This window comes from Bos grunniens, chromosome 14 (genome assembly GCF_055505025.1).
Source record: "Bos grunniens cultivar Pamir isolate PY7600 chromosome 14, Bosgru_T2T1.0, whole genome shotgun sequence".
Taxonomy (NCBI): domain Eukaryota; kingdom Metazoa; phylum Chordata; class Mammalia; order Artiodactyla; family Bovidae; genus Bos; species Bos grunniens.
The window spans coordinates 13,009,571-13,035,348 of record NC_141178.1 but is presented as its reverse complement, the minus strand read 5'-3'; the positions used below and the strand labels follow the sequence as shown (position 1 = coordinate 13,035,348).

Sequence of the window (25,778 nt, the reverse complement as noted above, 5' to 3'; positions counted from 1 at the left end):
TGTGGCACGTTCATCCAGACCATAAAGATTTATGGAGCAGCAACAGGATCTATGATAGGTTCTGGGGATACAGAGATGAATGGAACATGGTCTTGCACTAAAGAACTTTGGATGAGCGAGGGACAGACAGGTAAACAATAGTTAAAATGCAGTCCGCTTGCAGGGAGAACTCATGGCTACGCTTAGTGGACCCAGCCTCCAGTTACTTGTAATCACTTGTTATTAATCCATCATTCACAAATTCTCCTAAACCACTGTTTGCAAACTCAAGTCTTACAGAGCAAGCACGTAACATAAATTTATCAGGCTGGGAGTGAGATAATAGTTCACGCTGAAAACTGTCAGATCTAAAGGCATTAAATTTCTTCTTCTTTAAATGCCATGCCTGAAAATCAAAATGTGCCTGTCTTCTATATACTAAGGTTAACATCATTTAGTGTTTACTCCATGTGGGCTCCTGTCCCTCTTCTAGGCATTTTACATGTTGAAGCCGATACTGTGATTCTACCCATTTTACAAGTGGGACAACTGAGGCACCAGAGGGTTCTCATAACTTGCTGAGGTTACACGGTTGTTAGGGTGGTGAAACTGGAGCTTGAACGCAGTCAGGCTCCTTCGGATACTTCACAGCATTATACTGCTGTATCTAAACTTTCAAAATTTCTTTATTCAGCTTATACTACATAATGAGCTACATATTTAATAATGTGCCAAATATCACTCCTTTTTGTTGTTGAACAAACTCTTTTTAATCAGTATATACAGACTTGATGCAAAAAAAAAAATCTGTCCATCTGTTCATTGTTTGATAAATTTCATCACATTCCTTGCTTACAATCATTTTTCTCATTTGAAGGTTCTACCCCCCAAAATACATGTTCACTACAAGAGAAAGTGGAGAGTGAAGTGTTTAAGGTATTCATGGTATTCTCACAACCACTCCTGGTAGCTCAGCTGGTAAAGAAGCCGCCCGCAATGCAGGAGACCTGGGTTCAATTCCTGGGTTGGGAAGATCCCCTGGAGAAGGGAATGGCTACCCACTCCAGTATTCTGGCCTGGAGAATTCCATGGACTATATAGTCCATGCGGTCACAAAGAGTCAGACACAACTGAGCGACTTTCATTCAATTCTTTAGAACGAACTTTGTAGCTATACCCAAAAAAATACATGTTCACTACAGGAGGAAGTGGAGAGAGTGAAGTGTTTAAGGTATTCGTGGTATTCTCACAACCACTCCCCACCTCCTCCCTTCCTTCCGGTCCATCTCCAATACCCTTCCCAATTCTGGATGCATGTGGTTTATTATTAGTCCTCCAAACAGCAGTATAACATTTGATTTTCAGTAACTGTCAGCATGTTTACACCTCTGTGGATCTTTATGGACAAGGCAATCCATCAGGCCAGTGTCTTCAGAAAAGTCCTATTAATACCAGCTAAAACAAATCCAAAGACACGGAGGCATCTGGTGAAACAGGCAAGATATAAACTCCTGAGTCGGTGATCTTAATTTAAAACATTTCACTAGATCAGGAGATATAGTCACTTTTTAGTCATGAACTTTCCTAAGAACTCTGAACATTATATTCATTTCACTTAAGTAAGCTGAAGCCAAAAAATTTAAGATTCTTGCTAGAGGCTGCATCAGTTCTGCCTCCTGCCTTTGTTCCTGCTGCTTCCTCAGCTGGAACCTCCCCACAACACCTGCACCCCCTTCCCAAAGCCTGCCTGCTACCCCAACTTCCTGAGATTCCTCACATGTCCCCTCCTCTGGGAAACCTTTGACCTCCAAGGTGGTTATGTGTCCCTCCTGTGTGTACCCAGAACCAGCACGTAATATCTACTTCAGTTGCCTATTTACTTCTCTGATCTGTAGTTAAGAATATACATACATATACTTTTTAGCCCAATTTGTACCTAAATTTACTCAGTAATACTTATTTCTGGGGGAAAAAAAAGTTGTGCCCTTGAGCTTTAAACTTGGCTGTTTATTTTACAATCTCAAGAATGGTAAAAAAAAAAAAATATATGGGTTGTGAGCTTTGGCACTGAACTAATGTGGGTTTGGCATCCAACTCTAGTTCTAATGGCTGTGTGACCTTGAACCGAGGCAGTTTTATCCTTTGGAAAATAAAGACCTACTTCGCTGTCAAGATTAAAGCAAAGGGGCGCAGAGCAGATCACCTGGGCAAGTTCGTGCTAAGTGTTAACTGCTGCTTTATTTCTCAGGAGACATTTAACTTTCATCAAAAGGAGAGATTTAACCAAAAGGACAGAAACAATAATGCTAGCTGATTGGGGGACTATTCAACGTATTTTATGATAAGCAACGTTACCTACATTGAGATTAACACTTAATATTTGTTATCTGTTGCTCTCCACTTATTCAATATCAAAATGTGTCTTAAATGGTTTGAAAATGTATCTGACTCCTTTAAATGCTCTAATAAAAAACAGATCTGAAAAATAAAAAGCAATGTTGGCACCATCTAGCGGAGTATCTTTAATGCCAGGAAATTAATAGTACAGTAAACATCAATCAATAAGCTATCTCAATCTCTAGGAGACTGGAAACTTCATCCAAATCTCTAAGCATCAAATTTAAAAGGACTTAGAAAGTATTTTGAAATTATTTGCTTAACAGTAAACTGGCTTCTGAGCCAGTAAAAAATCCAGTAATCCAGTTGAGTGTTTAAACCCTTCTTAAGACAGGAACTAAGATGCTTAGTGGCCAACTGCTGCCAAGTTTAACCTGAGACCCAAAGACAATGCTTAGTAATAGACCGTCTCTAATGAACTTTTCAACTCTGGACCATTCGGAATTCCAAGAGGAAACGTGTCCCATTTCCATAGGTTCTCCTCTTTTAGCTCTCTAAAGCCTCAGGATTAAGTAAGATCTTCTTTCACCATCAGTATAATCCATAAGTACAATAACATAAACAACTGCACTGTATCTTAATTCATTTATACATTTATTAACCTTCACTTGCTCTAAATCAGAAGCCATACTAAGAACTGGGGATCCCAAGAATAAAACAAAGTATTCCTGCTCTTGAGCAGCTCTCAGTGTTGAGTTTTATTTGCAAAAATGTAATATTTTAAGCCATCATTAATTCACAATTGAAGTAGGCACTTACTCATGCTGCTGCTACTGCTAAGTTGCTTCAGTCGTGTCCGACTCTGTGCAACCCCATAGACGGCAGCCCACCAGGCTCCCCCGTCCCTGGGATTCTCCAGGCAAGAACACTGGAGTCGGTTGCCATTTCCTTCTCCAATGCATGCAAGTGGAAAGTCAAAGTGAAGTCACTCAGTCATGTTCGACTCTTCTCGACCCCATGGACTGCAGCCTACCAGGCTCCTCCGTCCATGGGATTTTCCAGGCAAGAGTACTGGAGTGAGGTGCCATCGCCTTCTCCAAGGCACTTATTCATAGCTGAAACCAAAGACTTGAGATGAGACAGAGAAACGGTACAAGGGAGGTGGAGTGGGCAGGAGACAAGACCACTAAAAACACAAGAAAAGGAAACCAGGGTGGAATCCAGTGCTGGGAGCTAGAGACTCATTCACAATCCAGATCTGCCAACTATGAGTGATGCAAATAATTCTGCTTTTTGCAATTAGTATGTATTTTATAATTAAAACTTTTAATCCCCAAACGTTTCTTGTTTCATTGTTTTGAAGATCAGATGAGAACACTGGTCAAAGTACATGGCACAGAGCTTTTTAACTGGGAAGCTCAACTAGTCCACTAGTTTTTAAAAATGGAGTATCCCCTTAATCAATTTTTAACACAATTTTGTTAATTTAATTTACATTAACACATTTTGTTAAGAAGAGTTTTGTTCATGATGATAATACTCGATGACAGAGAGTGAAGCAAAAAGGTAAACATAAAAGTAAAAGCCTTCAAGTCAGACCTAAAATTACATTAGGATTGGAGCCCTTGATAGTCAGCCACCCTAAAGAAGTTATTGTATCATCATGGACAAATTTTCACAGGGTGGGAAAGAATAAACGTTAGAGATATAAAGGCCTCAAACACTGATGTTCACTTCACTCTTCGTGATCCTTAGATAAACGCATTTCCCAGCTGTACTGGATGCCTGGGGTCTGGCTGCTCAGCATACAAACCCAGTCCTACTTCAGCCCCTTCCCGGTTCCTCTGCAACGGTGAGAGAGGGAGGGGAGCTGCCACTCCCCTGCCCTCTGGCGGCGGAAGCACGGCCAGCAGCCTCAGTGCAGCTGGGACGGGCTCCACTCCCCGGAAGGTCTGCACTGCTGCCGACAAGGGTCGGGCGGGGCAGAATCCTGGCCGCCTGGCCCCACAGCAACTTCTCATCCATTCTGTGACCTACACACTCCCCCGATAAATTCATTTTTTCCTTAAGTAGTTCCTGTTGTGTGTAAACAAGAACCCTAAACTAAGGACACTTCCGTAAAACTAATAAATATCAGTGCCATGACATTATTTTAGTATCTTTTTCTCCATGACTGAATATACAAAGATAATGGGAGCAAAGTATTCTTCCGCTGTAAAGATGGGTGGAATAGATCAAAATCCACTTGTTGAATTTTCTTTAAATAGTCCTCCAGAGCAACCTAGAAAAAGAGAATAATGGTCACCAGATCATATAGATTAAGTCTTTTAAAGAAACAAAAATAAAACCAGCAGGTATTAAGGCTACTTTAGTATTCCTGAGATGGTCTTCTGCATGCTAAGACTGTAAACGAGAATTTTTAAAAGAGAGAAAATAAAGACATCTTCTAAGAAATCTGGAAGTTATGAAGCTAACTGTATCACAGAGCTAGGACTATCAAGCTAATTTGGATCGTAATTTATAGTGTTCTGGTCAAAATGTAAAAAAGAAATGATTTGCCCTATTTTATTACTAGATTCTGTAGAATACAAAACTGCTACTGCTACTGCTAAGTCCTGTCAGTCGTGTCCAACTCTGTACGACCCCATATATGGCAGCCCACCAGGCTCCCCCGTCCCTGGGATTCTCCAGGCAAGAACACTGGAGTGGGTTGCCATTTCCTTCTCCAATGCATGAAGGTGAAAAGTGAAAGTGAAGTAGCTCAGTCCTGTCTGACTCTGAGCGACCCCATGGACTGCAGCCTACTGGGCTCCTCTGTCCATGGGATTTTCAAGGCAAAAGTACTGGAGTGGGGTGCCATCGCCTTCTCCGATACAAAAGTGGTGTTTCAATTAAGGAAAAGGAACACCCTCCCCAGCCCAACCCTCCACAGAAATGCACTGTGCCATGAGCGGGAGCCCAAGTTGCTTAAAACAGTATTTTGTGAAAAAGTTCAGAGTCTCCATATTCTTGTTAGAAGAAAATCTGCAACCAGGGAGAACAATCCCAGGTCCCTCAGAGGTCACGCCATGCTCCCCCATCACACAAAACTCGGCAAAGTTTTCTCTGGGATTGGGGTGGGGCGGGGGGCAGGTTAGAAAACACTGCCGATGGGCAGTGCTCTTCATGGATTTCAATGTTACTAATCTGTAAATTTTTAACATATTGCAATAACTTCTTATTACACAGAGAGGCACCTAGTTTGGCACTGCACGACGAAAAGCGGCCCCACCGCCCTCTCACCCACGCGCACAGCACCCCCTGGAGTTCTGCGGCACGACCTGGGTGTCCACAGCTGGCTGGGGCCCGTCTACAGGACTAGGTTTCTCCCATACACTATCAACGAGTAAGTTTACGTATCAATTCAGTCTCCACTTCTGAATCTCTCAACTTATATACACACATCAGGTATGTGCATGAACGCACACAGCTGCCAAAGACCTGGAAACAGTCCAGAAGTTCTTTGACAGAAACAAATAGATAAATAAAATGTTCACATGATGAAATATTAAGCTGCAGTGAAATTAAAATGTATTTAGATAGAATAATATGGATAAATCTTAGCAACATTATATGTGTGTGTGTGTGTAACCTATAAGAAATAAACAGAAAATGATCCATTTTTATAAAGCTCAAAAACAAAACTAAGCAACATACTGGTTAGGAATATACAAAATGGGAAAAGCATTTTTAGAATAATAAATACCAAGTCCAGGACAGCTACCTGGAGGAGGAAGGCAGAAGGGGATGAGATGGGGAAAACACGTGAGCGCAATGGAACAACAACCTTTTAGGTCCTGGATGGAGCAGTGGGTTCATGGGTGTTCATTATGTTATGCTTCACAATACGTGCATACGTATAGATATACTCATTTGTAGATATCAAATAAAAAACACTTTAAAAAAGAATAAAAGGAAAACCTTTCAAGGTATTTTATGGGCTCTCACATGTTCTCTTTGTTTTTTTGGGGAAAAAAGCTCATATTATTCATAATGTTCTGTAACTCATTCTTTGGCTGTGTGAAATCGTCATTGTGGCATGCAGGCTTCTCTAGCTGTGGTGACCGGCTTAGCTGCCCTGCGGCATGTTTAATCTTCCTAGACCAGGGATCAAACCTGTGTGTCCCCTGAACTGGAAGGAGGACTCTCAACCACTGGACTCTACCGTAACCTGCTTTTTTGAATCACTCAATATATTGTGATTAACTTTTCATCTCTAAGAATTTTATTATGTACATTTTAATAGTTTCATAATATCCAATTACAGGAAAAGTTACTGAAATTAAGGTGCAAGCACATAATAAAGAATTATACAGCCATTAAATATTAATAAATATTTTTAATGATGTGGTTAAATGCTTGATAAATAGGACACTACCATATAAAGCGTGATTTTTATTTTATTATTTTTTTTAAAGAGTGATTTTTAAATACACACAGAAATTCATTAGAAAAAAAAAAGAACATTTGGCAAAACTAATACAATTATGTAAAGTTAAAAAAAAAAAAAAAGAACAGAGTAAATAGCTTTTATCTCTGGGTCCAGGAACTGTGCTATTTATGGTATGATAGTTATTTTCTTCTAATATTCTTTTTATATTGTCCAAATCTCTATTATGAGAATATATTGCTTTTATAATCAGGAGAAGATTTCACTGAAATACAAATGAAACAGACCTCAAAATTAGAGCTCAACTAAGCATTCACAAATCAGGATTTGGTTCAAAGTCTGAGTGAGTGAGTCACTCAGTCACGTTTGACTCTTTGGGACCCCATGGACTGCAGCCCACCAGGCACCTCTGTCAATGGGATTCTCCAGGCAAGAATACTGGAGTGGGCTGCTATTTCCTTCACCAAGCAAATTCTGGCTAATGGCAAATAAATTGTTCAAGGTAACAAATTCATTGTGAAATTTTCAAAGATGTTATAATTTCTGAATATAGCTTCTGAAAACCATGGGCTTCTCTGGTAGCTCAGCTGGTAAAGAATCCGCCTGCAACGCAGGAGACCCTAGTTCGATTCCTGGGTTGGAAAGATCTGCTGGAGAAGGAATAGGCTTACCCACTCCAGTATTCTTGGGCTTCCCTTGTGGCTCAGCTGGTAAAGAATCTGCCTGCAAAGCAGGAGACCTGGGTTTGATCCCTGGGTTGGGAAGATCCCCTGGAGAAGGGAAAGGCTACCCACTCCAGTATTCTAGTCTGGAGAATTCCATGGACTGTATAGTCCATGGGGTCTCAAAGAGTTGAACACGACTGAGCGACTTTCACTAGCACTTCACTTTTCTGAAAACCTCATCTATAGAGGACAACATATGCTACCCCGGACGAGTCATTTTCAAACAGCAGAACCTTTTCTTTGAAGAAAGTAATTAACAGATGCCCCCCACACACAGCACATGGGGTGATGCATGCCCCGGCTGGGATGAGGAGTAGGACAGCAGCAGCTCCCCGGGACTGTCATGCAGTCCCGCCACTTTCTCCTCGCACAGTTTGGAAACTGAGAACTGGGCTCCAGCCCGAGGAGTCTCTGATCCATTAGGTCTGCGGCAGACCCCCAAATGTGCATTTCTACATGACCCCAGGCAGATACTGCCAGGCCAGGGACCACGCCACCAGCCCAAAAGACTGGTTCTTGGCCTAGCTGCACTTCATGATTTCCGGGGGAACTTGTAAGTGGTATCAATGCCTAGATCCCACCTCTTAAATACTGTGATTTAGTTGGTTTAGAGAGAAGCCCAACATTGTTTTGTTTTAAAAGTTCCCCCAAGTGATTCTGACGGACAACCAGAGTTGAGAACAACCTTTTTTTCCACAAAAGTGAACAAAACAGTATTTAATCTTCTTGCGGCTTGTAATTCAAAATAGGTGATGGTACATCACCAAATGATCAAATAAATAACAATTAAAAATGGTGATTTAGAATGTGTTGACACAGAAAGAGAGGCTTGACGTCTCATTTATACCAAAAACAATATATAATTATATGAATATAAAAAGTCCGAAAAGATGAACAGACATTATCTCTGGAAAGGATAGAATTGAGAAAAGATTCCAATTCTTCTTTTGCCTCTTGTTATATGAACATCTAAAATATTAATGTATTACTTTCATAATAAGTAAACTCAGTAAAGAAACAAAATGATTTCAAACACTCAGATCTGAGACCTAGGACAAAAGATGTCAAGGAACAGAAGAGCATCTTGGAACATATTTTAGGGAGAAAGGTAGAAGATATGTTTGGTACTGTAGAAAATGCTTGAGTTTTCCATTTTCAAACATCACAAATCTTTGAACCTTGGTCTACAAAATGAAGTAAACCACACTGAAGAATAATGTATGACATGATCTAGCTCAGAATCTGTTTCCCATATTAGGTGCTACTAACCGGAAGTTGTTCTCATTTTTTAATGTATTTTACAACAATGGTTCCTGAACCTGGCTATACATCAGAATCACCTGGGTAATTAAAAAAATAAAAATCATCACAAATCCTCTTAGGAATGCCCCCCACAACCCCAAGAGTCTGAGTCTTAGTAAGAAGACCCCAGGAATCAGTATTTTTGAAGAGGCTTTCCAAGATGATTCTGATGCAGCCAGCTCAGCACTGCACTTTCAGGAACCAGTGCTACAATATGGTCACTATTGAGAAAAAGATTCATAAGTACACCATTAGGTCATACTTATATGGCTAGAAGCAGCCTAACACTCCTATGAGGTAGTTTATCCTGTGAGTCCCATTTTACCTATGAGTAAACTGAGGAACATAATGATTAAGGAACTTGTTCCACAGTAAGTGACAAAGCAAATTCAAACCAACGTGGTCTGGCTGCAGTCAGCACTAATGATAATTCCACTCACCTGCCTCTGGGGAACACAGGCATGACCTTCACCAAGAGCAGAACGTTAACCAACAAAACCTACCCTAAGGGACGAAAACAAAAACAAATACTACAGACTAAAGAACTGCACTGGAAACCTTATTAAAAAAAAAAAGGCTATACACATCTGCTTTAATAATTAAACAACTTATTCTGTTAACCTACTTACAGTCTGAAGAAAAGCAGGAAATGCTTTCACAGGAACACTTCTGTGGAAGGACCTAGCCTAAAAAGGGAAGACAAAAGAAAACTGGTTTGAAAGACAAGTATTTCTGGAAATTAACCCTCTCCCTCTGAAAGTGAACACAAAACAACACCAGCAGTTTCAAACAGCATCGCTAGGGCCTTTCTTGAAAACAAGAAAACAGTTATCTCTTGCTGGTTGAGATTAACTTGCCAAACCTAAAGAAATCAGGAAAAGGCACTATATTAAGAATTCTATTCTTCTTTAAAAAAAAATTATTTATTTTATTTGACTCCGCCAGGTTTTAACTGTGGCATGCAGCATTTTCAGCTGCAGCACGTGGGATCTAGTTCCCTGACCAGGGATCAAACCCAGGCCCCTTGCATTGGGAACGCGGGATTTCAGTCACTGGACCACCAGGCAAGTCCCAAGAATTCTACTCTCTCTGTCATTTGGTTTTCGCATTTCCAGCTGCCACAACTTTGACCACCACTGCCCCCCGCCACACACAGAGGAACCCTGGATACAAAAGGCCACCTGTAAATGATGTGTGGATTTTCAACTGCGTGGAAGGCTGGCACCCTAAGCCCTGTGGTTGTGCAAGGGTCGACTGTATTTGCACATCAGTCCCAGCACCTCCCCAGCCTGGATGTCAGCCTCTCTCGCCTAGGTGACTATAAGACCCTCCCAGCCACGCTTCCTGCGTCTGTGTTCCCCTACCGTTAATTCATGTCACACAAGCAGCCAAATTAATGTCATAAAGTCATTGTTTAACTTAACTCCCTGACAGATCATGTCTCAACTACTCATCTTAGAATTCAAAGGCCTCCGCATCTTGAATCTAATCTTACCTATCCAACCCAGCTCCCTAATGCCCTGGACTACAAAGCCTCGACCCACCCGGAGTAATGCCCACCCTCCACCCTCCCCAAGCCCACTTCTGTCTACAGGCCTTTGTTTACATCGTCAGAAACTACTTCTACTCCCTGACTCAATTCTCAACCCACTGTACTCCGGTTTTACTCCATCTACTAAAACTGCTCTCTTCGAGATCATTCACAATTTACTGATCAGCATACCCCTCTTTTCTCTTCAATCTCTCTAAGGAATGCAGGACTTTAGTATTTCCCATTCTTGGAATCTGCTCCTCCCTTAGGTTTCCAACACACTGACTCCGAGTTCTCCTTCCTACCTGAGAACTGGAGGTGGGTTCAAGGTTCAGCCTTTGGCCTTCTTGTCTAAATATACACTGTCTTTGGACAACAGCGTATCCACACCTGGAGCTTTAACCCTAAGCCTTCCACCTGAATGACTCCCCAGGCTGTATCTCCAGTTCTGACCTCCTCTTACAGTCGTCATCCTGCAATCTGCATTTTGGCCCACTTCCTTAAATGCCCTCGAATCCCCTTAAATTCAGTGATGCCCAGAAGACTACTGATCAGCAGCCAGCACACCACTGCTTTTCTACTGCAGTCTCTGACTGGCACTAGCACAATCTATATTTGAACTTCATGAAACCTTCCCCTTCCTGCTCCCTGACCCTGCTACGATCCAATCAGTTATCAAGTCTAGTCGCTTCTTCCTCTGTTATGTGTGTGCTCGGTGCTGTGCTCCGTCGCTACAGTCGTGTCCAACTCTTTGCGACTCCATGGACTGTACCCGCCAGGCTCCTCTGTCCATAGGATTTTTCAGGCAAGAATACCAGAGTGGGTTGCCATGCCCTCCTCTAGGGGAATTCCCGAGCCAGGGATCGAATCCGCATCTCCTGCATCACAGATGAATTCTTTACTGCTGAGCCACTGGGGAAGCTCATTATATGTATATATGTATGTATATACATTCACATACATACATGTAAAATATCTACCCTCCCTAAATCAGACACTCTTTATTTTTTAATGACTTATTATGGCTGAATTAGTTGGTAAGTATTAAATTACTTGGTAAGTATTAAACCTAGACAGCATATTAAAAAGCAGAGACATTACTTTGCCAACAAAGATCCATATAATCAAAGTTGTGGTTTTTCCAGCAGTCAAGTACGGATGTGAGAATTGGACCAAGCCAGAGAATTGATGCTTTTGAACTGTGGTGTTGGAGAAGACTCTTGAGAGTCCCTTGGACTGCAAGGAGATCAAACGAGTCAATCCTAAAGGAAATTAACCCTGAATATTCACTGGAAGAACTGATGCTGAAGCTGAAACTCCAATACTTTGGCCATCTGACACAAAGAACTGACTATTGGAAAAGACCCTGAAGCTGGGAAAGATTGAAGACAAGAGAAGGGGATGGCAGAGGATGAGATGGTTGGATGGCATCACCGACTCAAAGGACATGAGTCTGAGCAATCCCCAGGAGATAATGAAGGACAGGGAAGCCTGGTGTGCTGCAGTCCACAGGGTTGCAGAGTCGGACACAACTGAGCAACTGAACAACCACAAAGTATTAAATATGAGAATCATGTCTTTGTACTTTCTGGGCTTTAATAACTTAAGTGGAAATTTTAATTTCAGAAACTATTTTGACTGAGCAAACTAGATAAGTTAGAAAAATACTTGCTGCAACAAATTTGCTCTTACATTGTATACTGAGAATGAGTATACCTGCAAGATTCAAAGACCACCATGGTTTCAGTGACACAATTTCCCCCTTACAAATCTCTCTTAGGAGATGTCGCAGGTACGAAATAAGACTGAGCCACAGGAGAGGCACAGCCCTTTGGACTCCCCTGCAATTCCTATGGCATTCACTCATATCCTGGAAGCAATCAGGTTGAAGCTACCAAGAGGGTTTAAGAATGCAATAAATCAGATACTCTTTCAAATGTGGCAATAGGAAATGATTTACTAGAGATGATTATTAAGAGCATGCAGGATGGAAGCCAAATTACAGCCCGGTGAACAGGGTCACAGTGGTGAGGGCCTTGAAGTAAAAATACACATAGAACGTGTATTCAAAAAAGGTTAACTGGGAGGGAAAAGTAAGAAACAGAAGGGTCCCACGGGCTGCTCACTAAACACAGTAGCAACAAACTAGAAGATAAACGGGGCAAGCTGTCAGAGAGGCCAGCTGAAAACACCAGCTGGGAACTGCTGAGGATGTAAAGCTCTGGAAGGGCGGAAGAGGAGAGGCATCAGCCTTGACCAGGCAGGAAGACACGCTCTCCCCTGAGAGACAGAGAAACAGTGAGCAGACGAGTCCCAGGACAGCCTCACTGAGGAAGCTGAGGAGGAGAAAGGGAGATTTTTAAAAAGTGGAAAAAGTTTACAATAGTCCCTGAGATACATTTGCTGGGATTTCACTGAGCAATGGATACACACTGTTAAACAGAAAACGCTACAACCAAGCCTTAGGAGTAGCCACAGCTAGAAACAACGGTTTCCTAAATGATTCGGCTAAAGGAGGCTACTTACGTGCTTTAGGTGCAAGTGTGCCTGGCTGGCCACGTCATACACCACGTCTCTCACATTTCTATCTTGACTCTTCCGTAGAAAATCCTCTTGTGAAACACCGTGCTACGTAGGAAAATGCGCATTACGTTAGGAATCAAAGAGCACACTTAAAACTAACTCAGCTCAAGACAACAGGTGATAGAACAACATGTACAGTAAAATGCTCTTCTGATTTTTAAAACACAGCTATATGTGCGTGTCACACACAAACACACTGTCCCTCCTAGAAGAACATGCAACAAGATGCTAAGGAACGACAGTAGTACCTGGAACAAAATAAACAAATGGATAAGAAATTTAAAAGAACAGACAATAATGAACCTCATCCAGAAAACAAAGGTTCTCATACACAGTAATTTTTCTGAAGGATTACTTCCTCCTTTAAAATAAAAGAACAGGCTAAGGTGAACACTAGGAATAATTATGAAATTGCTTGGAAGGGAATGAGGCTACACCAAGTGAGGTTCTCTGGACCTTCTTACGCACAGCTCCACCACGACCTAAAAAGCCTGACTGATAAAACTCTGACTTGGTAACTCTGGAGCAAAAATGCAATACGCATGTGTTTCAAAGAAGTTACTGCTGCTAAGTTGCTTCAGTCGTGTCCGACTCTGTGCAACCCCAGAGACGGCAGCCCACCAGGCTCCCCCGTCCCTGGGATTTTCCAGGCAAGAACACTGGAGTGGGTTGCCATTTCCTTCTCCAATGCACGAAAGTGAAAAGGGAAAGTGAAGTCGCTCAGTCGTGTCCGACTCTTTGCGACCCCATGGACTGCTGCCTACCAGGCTCCTCTGCCCGTGGGATTTTCCAGGCAAGAGTACTGGAGTGGGTTGCCACTGCCTTCTCTAGAACAGACTAAAGAACAAGAAGAGAAATGTCCCTCCCCATATTCTTAAGGTAAATAATTAGGAGTCCAAGTAACAGCCTTACCAGCATACAGATATCCATGGGAAGGAACACCCTTCTTCTGCTCCCGTGATAGGGGGTGGCTCTCAAGCAAGTGACGATGCCTTGTGCTTTTCCGATGTGACTGGCGGCATGGTCTGCATGAAGATCCTTTATGCCTGTGATTTCAGAAATCTAACAATTAGGCCGCTCTTTTCTCTTCAAATGCGTAACAAGTGAATACAAGCAGCATAGGGAAATCACCTTAACACGTAAAAGGTGTTTATCCTGTGTTTCATATCTGAAAAACAGGATTTATGTGAGCAAAACTGGGCACAAAGACAAGCTGATCATTTACCAGTAACAGGCTTCTGAACGTCAACTTTTAAATAGAAGGTTTCCTCAGACGACAGCATACCAAGAGCACATTTGGAATTTTAATCAACTCTTGTGAAAAACACTGCAAGTCTTGCATTTCTTCTCCTCAGTGCAATTTCCATATGACCTCATTTTAAGTATATGCCTAACAGACTTTCTGCTCTTTGCACCCTCCTTTCACTGCGTTGGCAAACATGTCACTGAATGGGCAGGCAGAACAGGCCTGGGAAACTGGGCAAGGACTTGTATTATTCTTTTAGGCTGACATAAAGACATACTGTTTTCTTCAAATGGATGGTATTGTCCTTGCCCCAAATAATTCCATTACAATCCTCATGACAATAAGCCCTCACCAACTTAGAATAGAGTCAAAGGAGCAAAAATATCTAAACTCCATAGTTTGGGGTTTTGTTTTTTTTTTAAGAAAAATCTCATAAAAACTTACAGAGTTTTATTTCTTCAACCTTTGTCTTAAACATGGGAAAGTATTATTGACAAAGAAGAAAGGAGTCAGGTCATAGGGCTTCCAAACAGTAAGGGTTGCATAAAAAAGTAAAATCATCTGCAATTACCAGATTATTAATTATAGCATGAGGCAGCTAAAGTACTTTTATGAGAATCTGGGTATTTTCATTAGTCTGCATTCCATTCCAAAGAAAGGTATATATTTATTATATTTCCATTCTACCTTGAAAGAAACAGAAAAGCTAGTCCTTTACAGTTGGTGCAAAGAAAAATTTTAACGTTAAACTGGTTAGACTGTCAAATTGTATGTTAACAGTATGGAGGGTCCTTAAAAAACTAATAACAGAGTTACCATATGATCCAGCAAGTTTATGCCTGGGCATATATCCAGAAAAGATGAAAAGTCTCATTTGAAAAGATATATGCACCACAATATTCACAGCAACACTATTTACAATAGTCAAGACATAGAAACAGCCAAACTGTCCATCAGCAGATGAACAGAGTAAGATGTGGTGCACACACACAAGGGAACACAACTCAGCCATAGAAGCAGAAGGAAACGCTGCCACTTGCAGCAACACGGATGGACTAGGGATTACCGTACTGAGTGGTAAATCAGACAAAGACAGATACTATATGATCCACTTATATGTGGGATCTGAAAAATCATACAAATGAACCTACTTACAAAACAGAAACAGACTTACAGACTTAGAAAACAGACTGGCAGTTACCAAAGGGGAAGCAGTGGGAGGGGCGAAGTAGGAGCCTGGGGCTGCCAGATGCTCATCATCATATAGAATAAACAACAAGGGTTTAGCACAGGAACTATATTCAGCTCTTATAACTACAACGAAAAAGAATCTGAAAAAAAAAAGTATATATGTAACTGAATCACTTTCCTACATACCTGAAATTAACATAATGTAGATCGACTATACTTCAATTAAAAAAAAGTATTTTCTTTAAGAAAGAGAAGTATAAAATAGGAAAAAAAAAAAAACTTACCCAATATTTCTAGTGTTAGATAAAGAAGAGAACTCTGTGTATTTTCAGCATAATTTTCTAGTTCCTGGATATTACGATATGCTTTGTCATCCAAATTTTTTTCCTACAAACAAAATGTTTTATTTGTTTGATGGTTAATAACTTATTTTAAAAATGCACAATTTTTCCCCTAAAGAAATGACTATTAAATAATTAAAACTATTGGTATGAACTGTTTATTACACAATAAAATAAGATCCTACATGTTCACTACTTACAAATCACCCCTCAGAATAATACCTCAGGAATAATCTCAATGCACAAATCACCACAGACGTGGGGTTGGCTTAATTTTTACTTGCTTCTAAAGTCTAAGGTCTTTTTATACAGTTCATGAGGTTCTCACAGCAAGTATGCTGTGGTGGTTTGCCATTTCCTCCTCCAGCTGACTCACTGGAAAAGTCCCTGATGCTGGGAAAGACTGAGGACAGAAGGGGGCCTTCGGGGATGAGATGGTTGGATGGCATCACTGATGCAATGGACATGAACTTGGGCAAACTTTGGGAGATGACAAGGGACAGGGAGGCCTTCAGGGAATCTTCCCAACCCAGGGATCAAACCTGTGACTTTTTCATCGGCACGCAGGTTCTTCACCACTGAGCCATCAGGGAAGCCCCCACCTTAGACTGTGTTGTTGTTCAGTCACCCAGTCATTACGGAACTGGGCTTCCCGTGCTATACAATAGGTCCTTGTTGATTATCTGTTTTATACACTTTTTATTTACAGATCAAATGATAACATGTCTGGGGTTTACTTTAAAATAATCAAATACGGTTTAGTGAGGGAAGTTGGTAGAAAAAAAAATGAAAAAACACTGGACATGGGTTTATAACTATTAAAGCTAGGTGACACTATTTTCTCTACTTTTATATAAGTCTGAACATTTTCTATTTTTAAAAAAACACCAAAATAGTAGAGTATGATATGCACATGCATGCCTCTGCCTGGACGCCCGTTCACCTGTCTGTCTCCAGGTACCGGGGTAGGAGCTGAGGTAGGTGGCATGCAGTGATGGAGAACAGATAAAATGGCATAGTTCTCTAAAAGTCTGCTTCCTCCAAAATATTAATATACATATTAAAACATTTCTTCCCTGAAGAATTAGCATAAGGATTAAAAGAGGAGAAAAAACAAGACTTGAGCAACTGCAACTTACTCTTTCATCAATGATTTTCATAAGCCATCTTTTAGTCAGATTATGTCTTCTGACAGCCTAAAAAAAAAAAGTTTTAAGTTTTTGGAAAGTACTACAAATGACTTCTGTAGACCTGAATAACATAAACAAACCAAATACAAAACCAGGCCAGGGAACATCTGTAATAACTCATCACCAGACAGCTATGTTAAAAACCTAGGGAAAAAGAAAATGTCCCTAGAAAACATTTTAAAACATTTTCAAGTAAAGATAATATATCCAAAACTTTTTCACTACTCTTTTCCTTATACTATTAGTAATTAGTGAATCCACTTTCAAAACAAACAAAAACACAAGAATTAAGCAGAGCAAGCTTCTCTATGTGGTATGCCTCGACTTCCATGCTTATTACAAACTTCTTTCCATAAAATGAAGACCCTATTTAATGAAAATAACCACTTTATAAAAAAGAAAAGGCTAATACAGCTCCAAAGAAAACAATCTGCAGGGTACAGTGTTATCTTACAAGTAAAGACACTCCATTAAGAAAGAGCACACTTAGTGCTTAGATCTTGGTCTCTAATACCATTTCCATCAAAGGAAACAGACTCTAAAAAAGGGGATTCCAGAGCTGGAAAAAGGGAGATTCGAGAGGATCCTGAACCATTTTATTGTGCCAGAAAATAGAAAGTGCAAAAAAAAAAAAAAAAAAAAAGATAGGAGGCATGTTAGGACACAGGAGCCAGTCTGAAGGGACTCTCATTGTCCAAATATGGGACTATATGAATACCAAATAATTAAGTACAGTAATGAGGTATAATCTGCCTGCCAGTGTAGGAGACATAAGAGACAAGGGTTCATTCCCTGGGTTGGGAAGATCCCTTGGAAGAGGAAATGGCAACCCACTCCAGTATTCTTGCTTGGGAAATACTATAGACAGAGGAACTTGGTGGGCCACAGTCCATAGGGTCTGAAAGAGTTGGACACAACTAAGCGAATAAGCATGCATGCAAGCAATGATTTATAAAATACTGGACAAAAATGCAGTTTATACCAATAATTAATAAACAAATAAATAATATAGGAGAGTGAGAGCAGTTGCTTACAGTAGCATGCCAAGTGGTAAATGTGAACAGAGCATTAGAGTTGGGACATTATCATTCTGTAATCATAATAGTAAAGACTGGATAAGAACCATCAGTGAATGTTACGTTTCACAGGAAACTGATGAGGAGTAGGATATTTGCATTGTCTTAAAGTTGATTAGTTGCAAGGGAAATTCTAATTATACAGTAGACTACACATTGGGAGAACCGGACAACATCTTGAATGTTAATGAAAATGAACAATGCAATAAAGGACGGATGGACAGAATGTGTCTCCAGATGTGACACTCCAAGAATACATCACTGATGCAGTATTCTGGCCAAGAGCGCATAACCTGAACCATCTAAGCAGGATAAAATATTAGACAAATCCAAAATGAGGAATGTTCTACTACAAAAAAAAAAGATGTTATACACTTCAAACATGTCAATGTCATAGAAGACAAAGAAAAACTATGGAAATGTTCCAGATTAAAGTAGGCTAAACAGATATGACTGAAAAATACCTGACTGGATCCTACAATAGAGGGGAAAAATACATTAATGTATATCATTAGGTCAACTGACAAAATTGGAATATGACTGGAAAATCAGATGAAAGTTATTTCAAAGTTAAATTTACTAAAGTCAGTAACTATTCTGGTTAAATAAGAGAATATCTGTATTCTTAGGAAATACTAAAGTATTGAGAAATAAAGGGACATGACGTATGCAACTTATACTCAAATGATTTAAAAAAATTAAAAAAATTATGTGTGAAAATATACAGAGATCATGCCAGCACACACACACACACACACGAGTGAGCACACACAAATGATTAACAAATAGGATAAAATGTTAACAACAGGTAAATGTGAGTGAAAGACATAGAAGTGTTCTTACAAGATTTTTAATTTTGTAACCTTCCTAAAATTTTGAAGCTATTTCCAAATAAGGTAAACACTGCTTTTGTGCCAAGTCAACACTAAGTATAATATATTTTCACAAGAAATACAGTAGTGAAACATAAAGTCTCCAGGATATCCCACACTTCAACTGAGACTCTAAGATGTCACTGATACTAATGTAAAGGCTGGCAGGCTCATCAACACACACGCAAGTGGCAAAGGATGGAAGTGTGCAGAATGGAGCCCACCTTGCCCGACAGGAAAGCAGCAGAAGCTATGAGGGCTGCAAAGAGCTGGTCTGGAAGTGCTCTCAGCATTGCTACAATTACACAGCAGCACTCCCACAGGCCTCTCCCCCCAGTTCCAAGAATCAGCCTGGGATACCTCAGTCACTTCAGTCTTGCTCTCATTTTGTTTTGTACATGTCTGAGAAGGGCAGGGCTTGTTTGATCTTTGTAACCACACCATCAAGCACCATTCCTGGCACATAAAAGTACTCAGCAGATACTAAACCACTGAAAAGTCAGACTCCTATTTACTCAAGTCTGACGCTGTAACAGCTGCAGTTCCTTGACCACAAAACAGAGTTCTGTCTGATTCTGAAGGACATCAGAGATCAAGATAAAAAAACACATAAGAAGCTGAAAACCTGTTAAATAAAGGTATCAAAACTTTGCAAATAGAAGCCAAATGGAATAAAAATCATGGCTATAATTATTAGAAATTATAGGAATTCATCTATTCTGTGCTCTAAAAGCACCAATGAAACAGCGCAGCAGGAATGTACTCTCTGTTCCCCTATTTAATCTTCTGAAGAACCTGAAGCTCTTTAAGCAATCAGTGGAAAGTCTGACTGGACAGTGGCGCAATAAGTATGTGCTCCAGAAGAATGGGAAGAAGTAAAAAACACACAATCAGGACAACCGCTCTGAACACTACCTGCTTCTTTCAAATGTTCATGTTAATCTGCAATACCTGTCATATCAGAGACCTGGCCAACATTAATCATCAAAATTTAAGCAGCTTTTAAAACTGGACAAATTGTCATACATGTAAACATTCTGTAAATCAGATATGTCTTCTGGCATTTAAATGAAGCTAAGACAAGATAAATTTATGTTAAATAAATCTCTGATCTTTCAAGTTATTTCCTGACAAAGGCCAGAATCTTCAATACAAGTCTTAGCATAAACTTCTAACGCAGTCAGGTTTGTATATAAAATAAGTAGTTTCTGGATTTTGGAGAAACTTTCCTTTAAACTGAGTCAGCCAGGATGAAGTTCTTGAAGTGGGATGACTAAAGGGAAACAGCTAATCCGATACTCAAGAGCTTCCCATCCATTTTTCCTTCCCAGTCCCTGATGGAGGGGCCTGGTTCTCCAATTACTGAGGTTCTGTGAAGTCAATCTGGGGCCAAGAAAAGGGGCCTGCCTCTGCTGGGGCACAGACCTGAGAAGGAGTGTACCACTCAGGTCTGTCAGAGGCTCCTGGGACAGACGCTGTCTTCTGGCACTTACGATGTGACAACAGGGACACAGATCAATGACAAAAGGAGCCTAAACCCTGTTCTCTGCTGCTAGTTCAATGTATTTTTAAACTGTGTAAGGCTAGTTGTGAATGAGGAATCCATAGAGCTTTAATGTAAAACTACCAAATACATCTTAGTGTACAAATAACAACCTCGCCCATAGGCTTCCATTCTCAGATACCTAAACTTCATCAACAAAGAGGCAATTCTATGAAACTAGACAAGGCAGCTTTAGGAATGATAAGAGCACAAAAGATCAATGCATCATTTTCTACAGTCCAGCGTATGAACTAAAGCACTGGAATAAGGAGCTACTTGGCAGATAGAATAGAAAATTTAAAATGTCATTGTTTCAAAATTTGTAGGGCTTAAATTCTGCAACCAAACATGCGGAAAATAATTTATAACATAAACAGACCAAATTCCTCTTTCTTCTTTTAATAAACACACTAAAGATGTGTGTAAATTACTTGTTAATGATTTTAAATTCTGTCAAAACTAATATATATCTGACTTTCTTCTTTTAATAAACACACTAAAGATGTGTGTAAATTACTTGTTAATGATTTTAAATTCTGTCAAAACTAATATATATCTGAACGTTACGTGAGCCCAAGAATATTTTCAGGATAGATTCCCCATTGCCACTATCTAACTTGTATGTAACAAAAAGTATGCTTAAACAACATTCTTACAAATGAAAAGTAGCTGTTTCTGTTTTACCTTCCACAGTTCAATGGCCACAGGCTGATGTGGTGGATTGTCACTGTATATATCATCCACAGTTTTCTTCCAAAACTGCATTCGCATCAGTCCAATTGTTTTCTCAGAGACAGAGTCCTTAATCTATAAACAGGGTTTAAAAACATTAACAACTGCACTACTCAGAGTCTCAGAAATCACTATTTATAACCATAAAATCACGTAATTCAGTCTTCTCTGCATTTAATTTTTCCTTGAAGTTATATATCGGTTAAATTGTCACCATTATGAGTTACCTAAGTAAAAGCCAAAGATTACTTGGTGCTTATTCAAAAATATCCTCAAGGTCTGCATTCAAAAATACCAGCAATTCTTCTAAAAAAGTTATAAGGAAAAACAAAGGAGGGGGGACATTTTGTTTTAAAAAAATTTAAGAAAGATCAACCAGTCACATATAGACCTATTTGAATCCGGATTTAAAGAGAGAGACAACTAGGAAAATTTGAACACCAGATGTTTAATGATATTAAGGAATTATTTTAAATTTTTAATATATAATAATAGTAGTGTTTTTTTTTTAAGTGAATTCTTTTAGAGATGCAAATTGAAATATCTGCAGGTGGAAAAATTCATCTGAAACTTAACTTCAAAATAACCTGATGTGGCTGAGGAGTAAAGATGAAAAACAAGATTGGCCTTGAGCAGGTAACAGCTGGAGGTGGGTGACGGGGTACATGAGGGTTCATTATATTTCTCTCTCTGTATATGGACATACTGCATTCTATATATGATTGAAATTTTCCAGTGGAGTTTTAAAAAAATAAGTGGAAGGGAAGAAAAACAATCCTCACTTGGTTAGTGATAGCAAAAATATTTTTTAACTCTGACGATAAACCTAGTAAATAGAACCAGAGGCTTTTCAGAGGAAGCAGAGAAGGAAATATTGTTTATCAAATGTCTACAAGTTCCAGGCCCTGTGTAGGTACCATGATGTTACCCGATCACAATCATCAGAACAAACTCACAGGGTCCTTATCAACACATTCATTCTACAAATACAGAAATTATGGCTCAAAAAGGTAGAAGCTTATCTCACGCACATGGAGAAGACTGTGGAGAGGGCAGGGGCTGACTGCAAAGGGACACATACGGGAATCTTTCAGGCTGATGGAACTGTTCTGTATCACGACTCTGATGGTACCTACAGGACTTGAAGCAGTTTTCAAAACCTATAGGTCTACATACCACAAAAAGTGAATTTAACTGTGGTACATTTAAATAAACTCACTCGTTCATTCACTAACTTTTTAAAAGACTGCTAGACTCTCTCCCTAACTTACTATTGATTAAGAATGGCCTTGTTAAGTTCTGGCAAGAATCATCAATGCATGCTAAATCTAGGAGGAAAATTTTTTCTAACTGAGCTATAATTGACACATAACAGTTTCATTGCTTTAAGTATACAACATGATTTGATATGAGCGTGGTGGGCTACAGTCCATGGGGTCGCAAAGAGTCGGACATGACTGAGCAACTAAACCTACCTACATACCTACCTACCTACCTATATATTGTGAAAGATCACCATAGAATATCTATTATCACCACACAAAATTAGAAATCTGTGTATGTCAAGAGCTTTTAAGGTCTGCTCTATTAGCAACTTTCAAATGCATAGTAACAGTATTAGCTGTGCATTCATGCCCACGCCTTATTTACTTACAATGGCAAGTTTCTACTTTTTAACCACAATCACTCCTCTCACCCATCTCCTAACCCTGTCTCTGGCGACCACCAATCTGTTCCCTGTATCTATGGGCTTGCGAATTTTTTGTTTGTTTTGCTTTTGCTTTAGATTCCACTATAAGTGAGATCGTATGGTATTTGTCTTTGTCAAACTCATTTCACGTACATGAAGCCCTCAAGGTCCATCTGTGTTGTCACAAATGGCAAGGTTTCCTTCTTCTTTATGGTAAGTAATAACTCATTGTGTAGATATACCTCATCTTTTCTAAGAATATATTTACATATTTATATTTTTGGCTGCACTGGGTCTTCGTTGCTGCCCACGGGCGTTCCCGAGTTGCAGTGCGCTGGGGTGACTCTCTGGTGCAGTGCACAGGCTTCTCACTGTGGTGGCTTCCGTGGTGGAGCACACGCTCCAAGGTGGCCGGGTTTCAGCAGATGCAGCAGGTGGACTCAGGGGTTGCCATGGGCAGGCTCTAGGGCGCTCAGGCTTCAGGAGCTGCAGCTCATGGGCTCAACAGCTGTGGCACATAGGCTTCAGTTGCCCACGGCATGGAGAATCTGCCTGGACCAGGGATCGAACCCGTGTCCCCTGTACTGCAGATTCTTATCCACTGTACCACGAGAGAAGTCCCGATAAACCACATCTTTATCCAGTCATCCACCAACGGACACTTGGGTGGCTTCCATACTTCGGCTACTGTAATAATGCCGTGATGAACAAGGAGGTGCAACTATTTTTTTCAAATTAGTGTTTTCATTTCCTTTGGCTAAATACCCAGAAATGGAATTACTAGATTTTGTAGTAGTTCTAATCTTTTAGGAATCTCATACCATTTTCCATAGCAGCTGCACCAATTTGCACTCCCACCAACAGTGCAAAGGGTTCCCTTTACTCCACAGCCTCAGCGTTTGTTGTTTCTTGTCTTTTTGATGACAGCTATTCTAATAGGTGTGCGGTGACGCCTCACTGTGGTTCTGATTTGCACTTCTCTCAAAGTGACGCTGAACACATTTTCATGTACCTATTGGCTGTATATGAGGTAAATTTTGATGAGGACCATGGTCTTAGAATGTCTCCTCACATTCAACAGGAAAAAAATATTAACATCTTGACCAGTGGCCAAAATTGCTATCACAAATAAGAGGCACACAGCCATGTCATGCCTCATTGTGATTCCCTGAGAAGGACATACACCATTAAGACATTAAGTATTAGATTAGAAATGTATAATATAATTGTGACAAAAACTCCAAATGAGAAATATTCAAGATTTTTAAAGGAACAATATGGTTTTTTTTAATGTCAGTGTTTAATAGAAGACAAAGAAAAGCTGTGGAAATGCTCCAGATAAAAGGAGGCAAAAGAGACATGAAAGCTTAAATGTAATATGTGATCTTAGTTTGGATTCTGTACAGAAGGGTTTAAAGATGCCATAAAAAACATCATTCAATCGTTCAACAAAACTGGAAACCAGAAGGTAGATTAAATAAAACTAGTGTATCTGTCTCAAATTTACTCAAACTGGTAAGTGTTATGAAAGAGAATATTCTTGTGCTAATGAAATATTGCTCAAGTTTATGAGTAAAGGGGCATGGTGTAGTCAAGTTACAGTAAAATGATTCATAAAAAGAAACACAGTGCATTAATGTGTGTACATATACATGTGTGTGTATACAGAGAGAGAAAAAGAGAGGGAGAGAAAGGAAGGAAGACAGAGAGAAGGAGAACAACTTGATAGAGCAAATGGGGCCAAATATTAACAAAAGGGCATATCGGTATTCTTCGTACTATTCTTACTCCTGTGCGCATGAAAGTATTTCCAAATAAAAAAAAGAATTTTTAATGGTCTTGGTGCTGGGTGGGTCTCTCTCAATGTTTAGTGTTCAGATCCCATGGCATATGGTCTATTCTAAATATAGCATCAAGAGTAATCCTTTAAAGATGTGGGCACATACATACAATGGAATGTTCAGTTCAGTTCAGTCGCTCAGTCGTGTCCGAATCTCTGCGACCCCATGAATCGCAGCACTCCAGGCTTCCCTGTCCATCACCAACTCCCGGAGTTCACTCAGACTCACGTCCATCAAGTCAGATGCCATCCAGCCATCTCATCCTCTGTTGTCCCCTTCTCCTCCTGCCCCCAATCCCTCCCAGCATCAGGGTCTTTTCCAATGAGTCAACTCTTCGCATGAGGTGGCCAAAGTACTGGAGTTTCAGCTTTAGCATCAGTCCTTCCAAAGAAATCCCAGGGCTGATCTCCTTCAGAATGGACTGGTTGGATCTACTTGCAGTCCAAGGGACTCTCAAGAGTCTTCTCCAACACCACAGTTCAAAAGCATCAATTCTTTGGCGCTCAGCCTTCTTCACAGTCCAACTCTCACATCCATACATGACCATAGGAAAAACCATAGCCTTGACTAGACAGACCTTTGTTGGCAAAGTACTGTCTCTGCTTTTCAATATGCTATCTAGGTTGGTCATAACTTTTCTTCCAAGGAGTAAGCGTCTTTTAATTTCATGGCTGCAGTCACCATCTGCACTGATTTTGGAGCTCAAAAAAATAAAGTCTGACACTGTTTCCACTGTTTCCCCATCTATTTCCCATGAAATGATGGGACCAGATGCCATGATCTTCGTTTTCTGAATGTTGAGTTTTAAGCCAACTTTTTCACTCTCCTCTTTCATCAAGAGGCTTTTTAGTTCCTCTTCACTTTCTGCCATAAGGGTGGTGTCATCTGCATATGTGAGGTTATTGATATTTCTCCCGTCAATCTTGATTCCAGCTTGTGCTTCTTCCAGCCCAGCATTTCTCATGATGTACTCTGCATATAAGTTAAACAAGCAGGGTGACAATATACAGCTTTGATGTACTCAGACATAAAAAAGAATGAAATAATGTCACATGCAGCAATATGGATGAACCTAGAGATTATCAGATTAAGTGAAATCAGAAAAACAAAGAAAATACCATGTGACACCACTTATTTGTGGAATCTAAAATACAACACAAATAAACTTAT

The 25,778-nt window shown here is 40.0% G+C and overlaps 1 protein-coding gene and 1 non-coding gene across 18 annotated transcripts in view; both read right to left on the bottom strand.

The window, feature by feature from the left end:
- Positions 1 to 724: 724 nt before the first annotated feature.
- NDUFAF6 (NADH:ubiquinone oxidoreductase complex assembly factor 6) overlaps positions 725 to 25,778 on the bottom strand; it is a 38,506-nt gene continuing 13,452 nt past the window's right edge. For 9 of the 17 annotated variants that reach the window (XM_086335987.1, XM_086335993.1, XM_086335989.1 and 6 more), the window contains 7 exons: positions 21,030 to 21,152; positions 16,804 to 16,860; positions 15,608 to 15,710; positions 13,799 to 13,932; positions 12,830 to 12,931; positions 9,402 to 9,458; positions 725 to 4,597 (listed from right to left, as the gene is read on the bottom strand). In XM_086335987.1, the coding sequence (XP_086192113.1) occupies positions 4,469 to 4,597; positions 9,402 to 9,458; positions 12,830 to 12,931; positions 13,799 to 13,932; positions 15,608 to 15,710; positions 16,804 to 16,860; positions 21,030 to 21,152 (705 nt within the window). In that variant the 3' untranslated portion in view covers positions 725 to 4,468. Of the gene's footprint in view, positions 4,598 to 9,184; positions 9,277 to 9,397; positions 9,459 to 12,829; positions 12,932 to 13,798; positions 13,933 to 15,607; positions 15,711 to 16,803; positions 16,861 to 21,029; positions 21,153 to 25,778 lie in introns of those variants that run through there. The other 8 variants (XM_086335990.1, XM_086335995.1, XM_086335982.1 and 5 more) reach the window with 5 other exon arrangements.
- On the bottom strand, positions 12,085 to 12,219 carry LOC147359060 (small nucleolar RNA SNORA14). Its single transcript, XR_015141369.1, has one exon. It is a non-coding gene; the product is annotated as a small nucleolar RNA SNORA14 (small nucleolar RNA).